Here is a 16,503-nt window from a genome sequence, read left to right as displayed (position 1 = left end):
CCCCCCAGAAGCGCAAAAGCATCGCACAGCAGCTATGCTCCTGCGGCCGGCCGGGAGAACCTCTTCGCTGCCCCTGGTCACAGCGGCTGCATGTGACGTCACGCAGCCGCTGCGGCCCGCCCCACACACGGTCCGGCCATGACTACGTTGGCCGGACCGTGCCCCCGAAACGGCGGCCAAACGCCGCTGTGCCGCCCCCTCCCGCCCAGTGACCACCTCTGCCTGTCAATCAGGCAGAGGCGATCGCTAGGGAACGACGGCCTTCGCCCGTCCGGCAGGCGCACTGCGGCGCATGGGCAGGTTTGACCCGATCGCTGCGCTGCGATAAACTGCAGCGAGCGATCGGGTCGGAATGACCCCCATTGTCTCTCAAGAAGCATTTTGACAGGGGGCTCTTCAATATGTTGCTATGGGGCTCACATAGTTCTGGTTACACTACTGTGTATGTATGTATGTATGTATATGTATGCATTATCGAAACATTTTAAAGTAAAATAGTTTTAATTCAGTGCTGTTCAGTTCTATCTGTCTATAGTGGATAGGACCAATTAATATACTATGGATGTCTGTTCTTTAGATCTAATGCACATAGGGGGTAAATCTGAGTTGATCGCAGCAGAACTTTGTTAGCAGTTGGGCAAAACCATGTACACTGCAGGGGAGGCAGATATAACATGTGCAGAGAGAGTTAGATTTGGGTGTGGTGAGTTCAATCTGCAATCTAAATTGCTGTGTAAAAATAAAGCAGCCAGTATTTACCCTGCACAAAAACAAAATAACCCACCCAAATCTAACTCTCTCTGCACATGTTATATCTGCCTCCCCTGCAGTGCACATGGTTTTGCCCAACTGCTAACAAAGTTCCTGCTGCGATCAACTCAGAATTACCCCCATTGAGCACTGTCTGTTATCATACACAGTTTATACATTATTGTTAGGCAGTCTTTATAGGCACAACATCACCTTGAGCAAATCATCTTACCTTCTGCCTTGTATTTCCCCAGGGACTCAGGATTATATTTGCAGATGCATCAAGAATCATATATCGACTAAGTGCCTCAGGTACTGCAGGGACCACGCTACGAATTTATGCAGAAAGTTATGAAAAGGATCCAAGCAAATATAATAAAGAGCCTCAGGTAATTGAATCTCCTTTTTCTACTTGGGAACTGACAAAATATGCAGGGCCGGTTCTGGGGCTCTGTGTGCCCCGGGCGGCAATAGGGGGCGTGGCTTCGTACAGGGGGCGTGGTCATTTACGCCCCCTGTACAGACTGAAATGATGTGCGGTGCGCGATGCCTTCATCGCGCACCGCACAGCAAAGGTCCTCTCCACAAAGGGAAACTAGACGCGTAGTGTCTAGTTTCCCTTCGTGGAGAGGACCTTTGCTGTGCGGTGCACGATGATGTCATCGCACACCGCACAGTAAAGGACCTGTCCACGAAGGGAAACTAGACGCGTACGCGTCTAGTTTCCCTTCACAGCGGCCAGCGGCAGCGGGCATCGGGGGGCACAGCAGCAGCGGATCTTTCCCTGGTGCGGCGCCCTCCGGATGGCAAAAGTCCTGCTTGCCCGTGGCAAGATCCGCTACTGAAAATATGGAATAGCGGGATATCACCTGCAAACTATACCATGAAGGCAATTTATGACAGACGGATTACCTGGACCCTATTAAAGTATTGCCCTTAGGGCCTAATAGAGAGATGTGGTTGTTCTTGCGATTGCTGTTGCTATCTATTGCAATTTGCAATTGCAGTTATATGCTAATATGGGCAGAAGCTAACCTGAGCATAGGGACGCTCACTGCTGTCACATATTTTTCATCCCACAGCATATGATTGCTGATATATTGGTACCATCGGCGCAAACCGGGTCATGTCGTAGATGCTGAGAACCTCTGAAGATGCACAGTCTGAGCTAGGGATGGCCATCGGTATGGTTGCCATCAATGGTTACCATCGATGGTGATATGGAAAGTAACTATACAGTGGGAAACCATCAATGGTTCCCACTATCGATGGTCATCCCTGTTTTTTCACTGACTGGCCTATGGGCTAATCAGAATATTGGGGCGGGGCATCGCATGTGTGGGGGGCGGAGCCTGTCCCAACACTACATTAGAAAAAAAATATATATATATTTCGTTATACCTTTCCATCGATGGAGGGAAATCATCTGGTTCTCCCCCATCAATGGCAAAAGTATTCTACATCGGCCATCAACTATCGATGATTTTGAATCATCGATGGTTGATGGCCATCCCTAGGCTGAGCTGCTCTCCCAGGACATCAAGGGCTCTCCAGTAGCAAATAGGATCACAACTGCTAATTTATGCACACCCATAAACCACAGTGTAAACGGACCATGGCATGCCTGTGTTCATCCGACCACTCCCCATTCCCACCCCCAAACACTGTCTTCCTTGCACTCTCTTTGTGACAAATTACTTTTTTGCATCCGCCATCGCAATTAAATTCATGCACATGCGCACTGCGGCTCAATTTGCGTACAGTGGGGGTTATTCAGGTTTGTTATCAAACCAAAAAAGCACACTAATGGGCCAAACCATGTTGCAGTGCAGGTGGGGCAGATGTAAAATGTGCAGAGAGAGTTAGATTTGGGTGGGTTATATTGTGTCTGTGCAGGGTAAATACTGGCTGCTTTATTTTTACACTGCAATTTAGATTTCAGTGTGAACACACCCCACATAAATGTGGTATCCGGTCTCTAGGTCGACAAGACTTAGGTCGACAGTGTCTAGGTCGACCACTATTGGTCGACAGTAACTAGGTCGACAGGGTCTCTAGGTCAACTAGGTCGACAGGTCAAAAGGTCGACGTGAGTTTTTCCAAAACATTTTCTTTTAACTTTTACATACTTTACGATCCATGTGGACTACGATTGGGAACAGTAACCTTCCCGAAGATGCGAGGGGACGCGATGCACTAATTGGGGTTTCCAGCGTGATCTGTGCAGTGCTTCTCTGTGTACGAGAGAAAGAAAGAGTTAAAAATAAAGGGGGGGAAATTGTGAGCCCCCACGCCCACACACACAAAAGCATGACCAGCACTGGGCTCTTTGAGCCAGCCTGGGTCCTAAAAATACAGGAAAAATATGTGTAGGGGTCCCCCATATTTTAAGAACCAGCATTGGGAGAGCAGGGGAAGTAATGCCACAGCCATTGGCATTGGACACATCTGATTGGGTCACCCTGGCCAAATCATTAAAACCCCACCACCACCAACTAATCAGGCCGGGGATTCCCCCCCCCCTCCCAAAAAAAGGTGTTCTACCCACTCATACTGTATATACCCTAGGCCTGGTTGGAAGCGCGGGGCTATCCCCTGCTCTCCTGGCCGGTGGGTGTGGGGTTGATTACAGTCAACAATACATTTACATTAATAGTGTCCTTTACAGTGGGATTACAGTTCTCAGCAAGCCTGCCCCCCATGTCGACACTTGGAGAACCACAAGTGCGAGTGTGCATGGCATTAAGGGTCCGCTGGTACCTATAGTACCCCTGTAAAGGAAATATTAAAATAAACACAGTGCACTCTCCAGTTGTTGTAGTCCTATATTACACACTCACTGTACATACTCACTTTGTCCCTGATGCCTGGAATGCTCCCTTTGTCCAGTAGGCAGCCCAGGTGGCGGTCAGCGTTCGGCCAACTGTAAACATGCAGGCAGGCATGCTGGGACCTGTAGTCCCACTGTAAAGGACAGTATTACTTTAAATCTATTCTTGACTTATGAACCTTGCACCCACCGGCCTGGGGTGCGAGGGATAGCCCCAGGCTTCAATCCAGGCCTGTGGTAAACTTGAGACCCCTTTATTGGGTTAATACTTTGGCCGGGGTGACCCCGTCAAGTGTGTCCCCTAAGGGCCACCCTCCCATCACAAGTTGAGCCTGGTGCTCTTAAAATACAGAGGGACCCCTACGCAAATTTTCCCCATTATTTTTAGGACCATGGCCGAATCAAAGAGCCTGATGCTGGTTATGCTTTCTCTGACGTCCTAGTGGATGCTGGGGACTCCGTAAGGACCATGGGGAATAGACGGCTCCGCAGGAGACTGGGCACAATTAAAGAAAGATTCAGGACTATCTGGTGTGCACTGGCTCCTCCCCCTATGACCCTCCTCCAGACCTCAGTTAGATTTCTGTGCCCGGCCGAGCTGGATGCACACTAGGAGGCTCTCCTGAGCTCCTAGAAAGAAAGTATATTTTAGGTTTTTTATTTTACAGTGAGACCTGCTGGCAACAGGCTCACTGCAACAAGGGACTAAAGGGAGAAGAAGCGAACCTACCTAACTGGTGGTAGCTTGGGCTTCTTAGGCTACTGGACACCATTAGCTCCAGAGGGATCGCACACAGGACCCGACCTCGTCGTCCGGTCCCGGAGCCGCGCCGCCGTCCCCCTTACAGAGCCAGAAGCAAGAAGTGTCCGGAAAATCGGCGGCTGAAGAAGGTAGCGCACAGCACTGCAGCTGTGCGCCATTGCTCCTCATGCACACCACACACTCCGGTCACTGATGGGTGCAGGGCGCTGGGGGGGGGGGCGCCTTGAGCAGCAATATTAACACCTTGGCTGGCAAAACTGACACCATATATAGCCCTAGAGGTTATATAGGTGTAAATTACCCCTGCCAGATTTACACAAACAGCGGGAGAAAGCCCGCCGAAAAAGGGGCGGAGCCATCTTCCTCAGCACACTGGCGCCATTTTCCCTCACAGCTCCGCTGGAAGGATCGCTCCCTGGCTCTCCCCTGCAGTCCTGCACTACAGAAAGGGTAAAAAAGAGAGGGGGGGGCAATAAATTTAGGCGCAGTATATATAATACAAGCAGCTATAGGGGAAAACACTCTATATAGTGATATCCCTGTGTTATATAGCGCTCTGGTGTGTGCTGGCATACTCTCCCTCTGTCTCCCCAAAGGGCTTTGTGGGGTCCTGTCCTCTGTCAGAGCATTCCCTGTGTGTGTGCTGTGTGTCGGTACTGCTGTGTCGACATGTATGATGAGGATAATGATGTGGAGGCAGAGCAAATGCCTGTGAATGTGATGTCACCCCCTGCGGGGTCGACACCTGTGTGGATGGACTTATGGAAGGAATTACGTGACAGTGTCAGCTCCTTACATAAAAGGTTTGACGACATAGGACAGTCGGCTACTCAGCTTGTGCCTGTCCAAGCGTCTCAAATGTCATCAGGGGCTTTAAAACGCCCGCTACCTCAGATGGCAGACACAGATGTTGACACGGATACCGACTCCAGTGTCGACGACGATGAGACTAGTGTACCTTCCAATAGGGCCACCCGTTACATGATTGAGGCAATGAAAAATGTATTACACATTTCTGATAGTACCCCAGGTACCACAAAAAAGGGTATTATGTTTGGTGAGAAAAAACTACCAGTAGTTTTTCCTGCATCTGAGGAATTAAATGAGGTGTGTGAGGAAGCGTGGACTTCCCCCGATAAGAAATTGATAATTTCTAAACGGTTATTGGCAGCGTACTCTTTCCCGCCAGAGGATAGGTCACGTTGGGAAACACCCCCTAGGGTAGAGAAAGCGCTTACACGTTTATCAAAAAAGGTGGCACTACCGTCTCCGGATACGGCCGCCCTAAAGGAAGCTGCTGAGAGAAAGCAGGAGGCTACCCTAAAAGCTATATATACACACACGGGCATTATATTGCGACCAGCGATTGCATCGGCATGGATGTGCAGTGCTGCTGCTGCGTGGTCAGATTCCCTGTCGGATAATATTGATACTCTGGATAGGGACAATATTTTGCTGACAATAGAGCATATAAAAGACGCTGTCTTATACATGCGTGATGCACAGAGGGATATTTGCCGGCTGGCATAAAAAATAAGCGCAATGTCCATTGCCGCCAGAAGGGGGTTATGGATTCGGCAGTGGTCAGGTGATGCCGATTCAAAAAGGCACATGGAAGTTTTGCCTTATAAGGGGGTGGAACTGTTTGGGGATGGTCTTTCAGATCTCGTTTCCATAGCTACGGCTGGGAAATCGACTTTTTTGCCACAGGCTACCCCACAGCAAAAGAAAACACCGTATTATCAAGTACAGTCCTTTCGGCCCCATAAAAACAAGAGGGCTAGAGGCGCATCCTTTCTGCCGAGAGGCAAAGGTAGAGGGAAAAAACTGCAGCATACAGCCAGTTCCCAAGAGCAGAAGTCCTCCCCCGCGTCCGGTAAGTCCACAGCATGACGCTGGGGCTTCACAGGCGGACCCGGGTACGGTGGGGGCCCGTCTCAGAAATTTCAGCGCACAGTGGGCTCTCTCACAGGTGGATCCCTGGATCCTTCAAGTAGTATCTCAGGGGTACAGGCTGGAATTCGAGGCGTCTCCCCCCCGCCGTTTCCTAAAATCTGCCTTACCAGCAACTCCCTCTGCCAGGGAGGCAGTGTTGGTGGCTATCCAAAAACTGTATTCACAGCAAGTGATTGTCAAGGTACCCCACCTTCAACAAGGAAAGGGTTACTATTCCACAATGTTTGTGGTACCGAAACCTGACGGTTCGGTGAGACCCATCTTAAATTTAAAATCCTTGAACACATATATCAAAAGATTCAAGTTCAAGATGAAATCGCTCAGGGCGGTTGTTGCGAGCCTGGACGAGGGGGATTACATGGTCTCCCTGGACATCAAGGATGCCTACCTGCATGTCCCCATTTACCCTCCTCACCAGGAGTACCTCAGGTTTGTGGTACAGGACTGTCACTATCAGTTCCAGACACTGCCGTTTGGGTTATCCACGGCACCGAGGGTCTTTACCAAGGTAATGGCCGAAATGATGATACTCCTTCGGAAGAAGGGGGTTTTAATTATCCCGTACTTGGACGATCTCCTGATAAAGGCGAGGTCCAAGGAACAGTTGTTAGTGGGGGTAGCACTTTCTCGGGAAGTGCTGCAGCAGCACGGCTGGATCCTCAATATCCCAAAGTCACAGCTGGTCCCGACGACACGTCTTCTGTTCCTGGGAATGATTCTGGACACAGACCAGAAAAAAGTGTTTCTTCCAGTGGAAAAAGCCGAGGAGTTGTCATCTCTAGTCAGAAACCTCCTAAAACCAGGACAGGTGTCGGTACATCAATGCACGCGAGTCCTGGGAAAAATGGTAGCTTCGTACGAAGCAATTCCATTCGGAAGGTTCCACGCAAGGATTTTCCATTGGGACCTGTTGGGCCAATGGTCCGGGTCGCATCTCCAGATGCAGCAGCGGATAACCCTGTCGGCAAGGACCAGGGTGTCACTACTGTGGTGGCTGCAGAGGGCTCATCTACTAGAGGGCCGCAGATTCGGAATACAGGACTGGGTCCTGGTGACCACGGATGCCAGCCTTCGGGGCTGGGGAGCAGTCACACAGGGAAGAAATTTCCAAGGGCTGTGGTCAAATCAGGAGATTTCACTACACATAAATATCCTGTAGCTAAGAGCCATTTACAATGCCCTATGCCAAGCAAGTCCCCTGCTTCAAAACAAACCGGTTCTGATCCAATCAGACAACATCACGGCGGTCGCCCATGTAAACAGACAGGGCGGCACAAGAAGCAGGAGGGCAATGGCAGAAGCCACAAGGATTCTCCGATGGGCGGAAAATCACGTGCTAGCACTGTCAGCAGTGTTCATTCCGGGTGTGGACAACTGGGAAGCAGACTTCCTCAGCAGACACGACCTTCACCCGGGAGAGTGGGGGCTTCATCCAGAAGTCTTCCGATTGATTGTAAACCGTTGGGAAAGACCACAGGTGGATATGATGGCGTCCCGCCTCAACAAAAAGCTAAAAAGATATTGCGCCAGGTCAAGGGACCCTCAGGCGATAGCTGTGGACGCTCTAGTGACACCGTGGGTGTACCAGTCGGTTTACGTGTTTCCCCCTCTGCCTCTTATTCCCAAGGTGCTGAGAATAATACGAAGGGGAAGAGTGAGAACTATACTCGTGGTTCCGGATTGGCCAAGAAGAACTTGGTACCCGGAACTTCAAGAGATGCTCTCAGAGGACCCATGGCCTCTACCGCTAAGGCGGGACCTGCTGCAGCAGGGGCCCTGCCTGTTCCAAGACTTACCGCGGCTGCGTTTGACGGCATGGCGGTTGAACGCCGGATCCTGAAGGAAAAAGGTATTCCGGAGGAAGTCATTCCTACCCTGATCAAGGCCAGGAAGGATGTGACTGCAACCCACTATCACCGCATTTGGCGGAAATATGTGGCTTGGTGTGAGGCCAGGAAGGCCCCAACGGAGGAATTTCAACTGGGTCGTTTCCTGCATTTCCTGCAAGCAGAGGTGACGATGGGCCTCAAATTGGGGTCCATTAAGGTCCAGATTTCGGCTCTGTCGATTTTCTTTCAAAAGGAACTGGCTTCGTTGCCTGAAGTTCAGACTTTTGTCAAGGGAGTTCTGCATATTCAGCCTCCTTACGTGCCTCCTGTGGCACCTTGGGATCTCAATGTGGTTTTGGGATTCCTGAGGTCACATTGGTTCGAGCCACTTAAAACCGTGGATTTGAAATATCTCACGTGGAAAGTGGTCATGTTGTTGGCCCTGGCTTCGGCCAGGCGTGTATCAGAATTGGCGGCTTTGTCGTGTAAAAGCCCTTATCTGATTTTCCATATGGATAGGGCAGAGTTGAGGACTCGTCCTCAGTTTCTCCCGAAGGTGGTATCAGTGTTTCACTTGAACCAACCTATTGTGGTGCCTGCGGCTACTAGGGACTTGGAGGATTCCAAGTTGCTGGACGTAGTCAGGGCCCTGAAAATTTATGTTTCCAGGACGGCTGAAGTCAGGAAAACTGATTCGCTGTTTATCCTGTATGCACCCAATAAGCTGGGTGCTCCTGCACCATTGCTCGCTGGATTTGTAACACTATTCAGCTTGCGCATTCTGCGGTAGGACTGCCGCAGCCAAAATCAGTAAAAGCCCACTCCACAAGGAAGGTGGGCTCATCTTGGGCGGCTGCCCGAGGGGTCTCGGCACTGCAACTTTGCCGAGCGGCTACTTGGTCAGGGTCTAACACTTTGCTAAATTTTACAAATTTGATACCCTAGCTGAGGAGGACCTTGAGTTTGCTCATTCGGTGCTGCAGAGTCATCCGCACTCTCCCGCCCGTTTGGGAGCTTTGGTATAATCCCCATGGTCCTTACGGAGTCCCCAGCATCCACTAGGACGTCAGAGAAAATAAGAATTTACTCACCGGTAATTCTATTTCTCGTAGTCCGTAGTGGATGCTGGGCGCCCATCCCAAGTGCGGATTGTCTGCAATACTTGTAAATAGTTATTGTTCCACAAATCGGGTGTTATTGCGTGCCATCTGTTCAGAGGCTCCGCTGTTATCATACTGTTAACCGGGGTTCATATCACGAGTTGTACGGTGTGATTGGTGTGGCTGGTATGAGTCTTACCCGGGATTCAAAATCCTTCCTTATTGTGTCAGCTCTTCCGGGCAAAGTATCTTAACTGAGGTCTGGAGGAGGGTCATAGGGGGAGGAGCCAGTGCACACCAGATAGTCCTGAATCTTTCTTTAATTGTGCCCAGTCTCCTGCGGAGCCGTCTATTCCCCATGGTCCTTACGGAGTCCCCAGCATCCACTACGGACTACGAGAAATAGAATTACCGGTGAGTAAATTCTTATTTTCTATTATTTTTTTAGGGTGGGGTGGAGGGACTCTTTCTTTACTTTTACACACACAAAAGCACTGCACTTGTCACATTGATCTGTGCAGGCGTCTGCAAACACACTGCTCACTGGCAGGTCTATATAACAGGTGTGGATTATTAGATCTACACTTAAAAAGTCTACAGTCAATAGGTCTACCACTAATTGTAGACATGCATTAGGTCAAAGGGTCGACACAGAATAGGTAGACAGCAGAAAAGGTTGACAGAGTCAAAAGGTCAACACAGTCAAAATATCTACATGGTCGACACAAATAAAGGTAGACACAATTTGTTTTTATTTTTTGTGGGCATTTTGTCACTGTTCTGCCACAAACAAGCCACATTAGTGTACCATTTCCCCTCGCTATACTCCAGGCAAGGAGCCTCGCTCTGTTGCTGCTGCACTCGGCACAGGTTAATACTCCCAATCGTAGTCCACGTGGATGGTAAAGTATGAAAAAGTTGAAAAAAAGAAACAAAAAAACTTGTCACCCATATGTGTGTCGACAAGTGTCATGTCGACCTTTTGACCCTGTCGACCTCTTTACCCTGTAGACCTTTTGAACTGTGTACCTTTCACATGTCGACCTTTTGACCCTGTCGACCTAATGCATGTCTACTATTATTGGTCAATCTATTGACTGTAGACCTTTTTAATGTAGATCTATAGACCAGATAACCCATACAAGGCGATTCTTAGTAAATTTGAGTGTTTGATCTTGAAAAACTCTTACGGATCCCATCAATATCCATCCTGTTTAAACTCAGACCAAACATCATTCTATATGTTTAAAGGTGTGCCTAGAAAGATCCATTCTTGTTGGATGCACAGTTTAGGAGGACAGACTGACCTAGACAGGTCACATATTCTCTCCATGTTTTTTTCATAATGGACTTGACAGTGCTCAGCGGGTTTCCAAAATGTCTTATGCTGGGCGTACACTGGGGGTCATTCCAAGTTGATCGTAGCTGTGCTAAATTTAGCCCAGCTACGATCAGGCACCCAGCATGTGGGGGGACGCCCAGCACAGGGCTAGTCCGCCCCGCATGTCAGTGCCGGCCCCCCCGCTGAAATGCAAAAGCATCGCACAGCGGAGATGCTTTTGCATTTGAGGAGTAACTCCCGGCCCACGCAGCTCCTGCGGCTGGCCGGGAGAACCTCCTGGCTGCCCGGGTCGCAGCGGCTGCGTGTGACATCACGCAGCCGCTGCGGCCCCCCCAACGGTCTGGCCACACTTGCGTTGGCTGAACCGCGCCCCCTAAACGGCGCCTTAACACCGCCTTCCAGCGCTCTCCCGGCCAGCGTCCGCCTCTGCCTGTCAATCAGGCAGAGGCGATCGATATCGAGCAACGGCCTTCGGCTGTCCAGCATGCACTGTGGCGCTGGCGCTGGCGCAGATCCGACCCGATCGCTGCGCTGCGATAAACTGCAGCGAGCGATCGGGTCAGAATGAACCCCACTATGCAATTATCTGGTAGATAATCTGCCAGAACCGGCTGGTTTTAATGAAAATCTGGTAATGGATGAGAGCAAATGACAACTGACCATTTTCTCCCAAACACTGGAAAATGGAAAAAAAAACTGTTGTTCATACAAATTGGTTAAATCCATGATTTAACCAAGTTGTCTGAACGACAGTTTTTGTCCATTTTCCAGTGTTTGGGAGCAAATGTTACATTGTTATTTGCTATCATCCTAGAGTGGTAACGATGGTCCCGACTCGAACGCATTTGCACATTGAAAACATCGGCCGCTTGCGTGCAGCATTGACACATCTACAGTACATCAGGCCTTGGGTAAAGTTAAACTTTTCTCTGCGTCAACCAAAGGCCTTATTTTAATTGCAAAGTAGCAGTTTGTCAAAAGTTACACTCAAACTTGTGAGGGGGGTGGGGAGGGTCGTGTCCAAACTCAAATCTAACTTGCAGTGTTAAAATAAAGCTGTCCAGTATTTGTGGGCTACATGTAAGAGCAGCCTGTATGTACCAGGCATGCAAAAAAATAAATAAATAAATTGTATCTCTCTCTCTCTCTCTCTGTCTCTCTTTATATATATATGTGTATATATATATATATATATATATATATATATTGTAGAAGAATGGATCAGTGCGCTTGTCCAGTTCAAGAAAGTACCTTACTGTTTTACTATGGTCTCTCAACCACAATTGGATCTGTCAAAATAATTAGTTCAAGATATAATGGATTCTTCCAATCTGATGTTTAATCAAATAGTCAGTAAACCACACTTTCCCCGCTTTGTCGGGTGGCTGCTCAGTTCTTCAAAAAGTGCCACTAGGTATGCGTAGCCCCAAAAGGAAATCTAAAAACAAAGGAAGAAACGAGAGAGCGCCTATGGTGTAGTATTCTTCAATAAGTTCTGTCACACGCAAGAATGATATTGCGTACCGGATTACGGCTTGACATAAGGCTCGTCAGTCCCCCATTCTTTAGTCCAGGTCTCTACTGGGATCTAAATATGTTTAGGAGACATAAAAAAATCGCTATATAGCGTAGTAGTTTTCCGTATGTAGGGTTAAATTATCACACAAATTTACATGCGTACCAGATGAATAAATAATTTATGCGTATCCAATACAGGTACTGTGTCAAGGTCTTCGTCGAGGAACTGGTGACTGGACAGCAGGCAGCAGTGTCTCCTCCTGTCTTCAATCAATTGCTTCTATATAGCGATTTTTTTATGTCTCCTAAACATATTTAGATCCCAGTAGAGACCTGGACTAAAGAATGGGGGACTGACGAGCCTTATGTCAAGCCGTAATCCGGTACGCAATATCATTCTTGCGTGTGACAGAACTTATTGAAGAATACTACACCATAGGCGCTCTCTCGTTTATTCCTTTGTTTTTAGATATACATATATATATATTATATAGTTTGGGTTTAAGATCCTTCTATATTTTAGAATGTTACCTTTCTCCAGGTATTCTTCCATAATAAAATGAAAATTATGTACTTAGAAATGGAAGACTGCATCAATAAATTCTGAACTACCCGCCAAAAAGCAATGTGCAGCTACACGTGTGAAAGCACCAAAAGTTGCCTCGACAAAAAAGAACCTTTCCAGGAAACACTTGTGGTAATTCATTTAAAAGTACACAGAAAAAGGCATGTACTGTATATCTAGGTGACACTTTGGACTCCTTCATCACCACATAGATATATAGATATATTTGTTTTTCTTTTCTGTGACATGTCGTAGAAAAGTTAATAAATGAAGTATATGACGTGTTTTGAGAAGAAAGCTCATTAGTACTGTATGAAGATTATGCATGTTTTCCAGGAGGTTAACCTTACTCTATCTGTAGTTTCATTCTAGTGAGGTATGAAAGCATAAACACTACAGTGCGTTTCCTGTCGAGGGATACATTCTTATTTTAGAATGAAACAACTACTTCCCTCTCAAGTGGTTTTATAAAAGTAAAAAGCAGGTCCCACCACCCAGAACTAAACCTAACGTATACCTTAGGTTCGTGGTTCCCAAATGTGGGCGTCAATTTACCCCATCAGACCAGGCTCAGGAATACCCCTGCTTGTGCACAGATGTAATAATCAAACTGACTGAGGTAATAATTGAGTTATCTGTGCGAATGGAATATCCTTAAAACCTGGACTGTTGGGGTGCATTGAGGACATTGTTTGGGAACCACTGCCTTCGGTTAATGCTCAGTGTGGTGTTACACTGGGAAATCTGCCTCGTCTCCCTACTCAGACATAGTGGTGGATTGCACTAGCATCCAGTTGATTAATACACAGAGGGGTCTATTCATGTAAGAAATGAAACCTTAATTGATACTTATCACTATCGGACCAATGCGATATAATGCTATGACAAGTATCAATGTGGTATCCCAGGCTCCAGCGACACTGTCTTCTCCAGCGATGTTGAAGTCAGCCACCAGGTACCTTTGCGCATTTTCTGGTACCCGAGGTCCTGGGAGGCTGCAGTGGCTGATGGGATGTCAGGGGGCGTAGCCAGCACAGGTGACAGACAGAGAGCAGGGAAGCATTGAGCTTCCCTGCAGTTACCGCACCACAGTTCATGTTGTGCTATCCTGAGATGGCGAACCTGAACTCCATGGAAAGCAGGAAGTGGAGCATTCCGTTCTTTCATGAATCGCGCTCACCACACAGCAGGGGCGGATTGGGAATAAAAAGCGGCCCTGGAAAAATTTGTACTAGTGGCCCCACATGGGCAGCACCAGAGGTGTAAGGTCTAGCCATGGGCCATGGCAGCAGCACCCTCCCCCCAAGACTTTCCAGATAGTGGGCATGTCTAGCATCAAGGGGGAAGTTAAAAGGAAATAAAATTACATATTATGAGCACATTATATGATACACCTTCAGAATACAGGAAACTATATCATTCTTTAGAAAGATATATTTTCTTGCTTATTACACCAACCGTATCCCAATCACTATTCACTCAATCTTATACGTCAGCCAAGCAGGCAGAGCATACACTAGATCATCTGCAATCACAGGCTAAGTGGCAAAGTCATTTTCATATATGCAAATTATTTAGCAGTTTATTTATTATGTCTATAAATAGGACCACATGTCCTCAAACATAACAGGCCCCATGGGTGCATCGGCCCACCGGGAATCTTCCCTGTAAACCCTATGGCCAATCCGCCTCTGTCACACAGTATGGTGATGCGAATCAGGCATGGAGCGGGGGTGACGCTGGAGAAGTCAGGAACTTCTTTACGGTAACCTGCTGCATGAATACCATGAAGCTTGGATAAGACCTGTTTTCCACAAAACAGGGCTTTTCTCTGCTTTTTGAATAGACCCCACAGTCGCCCTCTTGTCCAGTGAGGGGCTGCACATGACCTCCCCCCCACATAGTGTTCTCAACTAGACATGTAGTGTAGTGTGAGTAGGGCAAACAGGAAAAATAATGTAGCACTACCTGTGGCAGAGCACCTAAGTTGTGCTAAGCAAATATTTAACGTAAAGTGCTGCAGAGTATAAAATACTTGTAGAAGCATGTGGATTAGTTAGTGCCATTATATGCCTTTATTTGGTTGCATAACTTTCTGTTACAGTAGGATATGGAAACGGATAAAGGGGCTAATTCAACAAGGAACGCAAAATTGCAAAAATACGCACACAACAGTCATGCATGAAGTAAAATCTGAGACAAAAAATACAACTTCTGAGACGTAGCAAACACTGCGTATACACTACGAAAACTAGGTGTGTAGGGGGCGTACTAAAGGGCTGGACTTGCAAAAACTACGAGCAGGGGTGTGTTGTGGGCAAATGCAGATTTTAGATAGGCGGGGCATACGCATTTTTTGCAACTGGTGTGCACTTTCTGAGTGATTACAGGTCTACCTTAAAATCTGCACAAGCTGACCTCAGTTGTAGAATGTTCGATGTATACTGCAGCTATTGCTTCATTACACCCAGCTGAAGCAGCTCACACTGCTATCCACAATTCACTTTATTCAGCTGCATTGAAACTTTACAACATGTAGGGGAGCTTTAAACTATTAAACACATGTATTACTCTAAAGCAGGCATGTCCAAACTGCGGCCCTCCAGCTGTTGAGAAACTACACATCCCAGCATGCCCTGACACATCTTTAGCATTCTCTGAAAGCAAAACTGTGTCAGGGCATGCTGAGATGTGTAGTTTCTCAAAAACTGGAGGGTCGCAGTTTGGAAATGCCTGCTCTAAAATATATGCTAGTGACCTAATAATTCTTTACGTTAATAACAATGCAGGTTTGTCAAGAAAACACTTGTTTTCCTACAAACATGTACAATTACATTTACAAGCAAGTTTTGTTTTTTTGGGGGGTTAATGGCTTTTTGTTTAAAAGCTGAGGTTTTTTTTATGATTTAAAGCAGCAAACAATTATTATCTTCCAAAATCATACCCACATACATGTGTAAGGTTTGTTGTTTTTTTTTATCCCCTTGGCAAAGAAACATATGTTCAATAACATCATCACAATAATTGTGATTTTGTGGACATTTTAATTATGCACCATTTAAAAAAATTTTTTTTTTACATTAAACAATAACATAAAGGGCGGGATTCAAAGCTTCCAGCTGCCCTCCCGCCCCCCATCGCGCCCTCCGGCAGTATTCAAATGCTACTGCCGATGGGCGCGATATCAGCATTTCAGCTCACCACCCCCTGGGGTGGTGAGCTGAAATGCACGAAAAGTGACCCATTTGGACGCCCAAACGGGACTTTCGCGATCGCGCCCATGACTTTAGTCGGGTTTAGCTGCTTTACGCTGCTAAACCCGTCTCTTATGAGCGCGATCAGCACGAAAACAGGGGGTCATAGAATATCGCCTCGCGATATCCCGTCACTTTAGACGGGAGATCAGGGGCAATAAAGGATTTGAATCCCGCCCAAGGAATGTTAATAATAACAAAGAAACATTATTATGTCATGTATGTAAACTTTCAACATAAAAAAACTTTGTTTTTTTTTCCTTTTTCCGCCTGCGTATGTGGATTCACCAGCGGAAGTAGCTTGTCTTGTTGTTCGACGCATCTTGTCAGTAGGCATGGTTGGCTCAATGTTATGTGTGGCTGATGTTAAATTGTGACATTAGAAACCTTTACGCAAAAAATGCGACTAACTAAGTTTTTTCACAAAAAATGCGAATTTTTAAATCTCATCATAAAATTAGCAAATTTGACAAGTCCACCTTTTTTTGTAACATTAAATTAGTGTTGCAGATTTTCTGTTTGGGCGTGCTTTTGCAATTTTGTGATTGGTTGCAGTTTTTGCAAATTTGTACTTTTTATGATCATTACTGAATTAG

At 47.1% G+C, this 16,503-nt stretch overlaps 1 protein-coding gene across 1 annotated transcript in view; it reads left to right on the top strand.

Annotated features, from left to right (window-relative positions):
• Positions 1-16,503, top strand: part of PGM5 (phosphoglucomutase 5) — a 338,082-nt gene that overhangs the window by 306,550 nt on the left and 15,029 nt on the right. Inside the window, exon 10 of the mRNA XM_063913924.1 lies at positions 1,005-1,139. Within this exon, the coding sequence (XP_063769994.1) occupies positions 1,005-1,139 (135 nt within the window). The remainder of the gene's footprint in view (positions 1-1,004; positions 1,140-16,503) is intronic.

The sequence above is a fragment of the Pseudophryne corroboree genome, chromosome 1 (genome assembly GCF_028390025.1).
Source record: "Pseudophryne corroboree isolate aPseCor3 chromosome 1, aPseCor3.hap2, whole genome shotgun sequence".
NCBI classification, from domain to species: domain Eukaryota; kingdom Metazoa; phylum Chordata; class Amphibia; order Anura; family Myobatrachidae; genus Pseudophryne; species Pseudophryne corroboree.
This window is presented reverse-complemented; position numbering and strand designations above follow the sequence as displayed.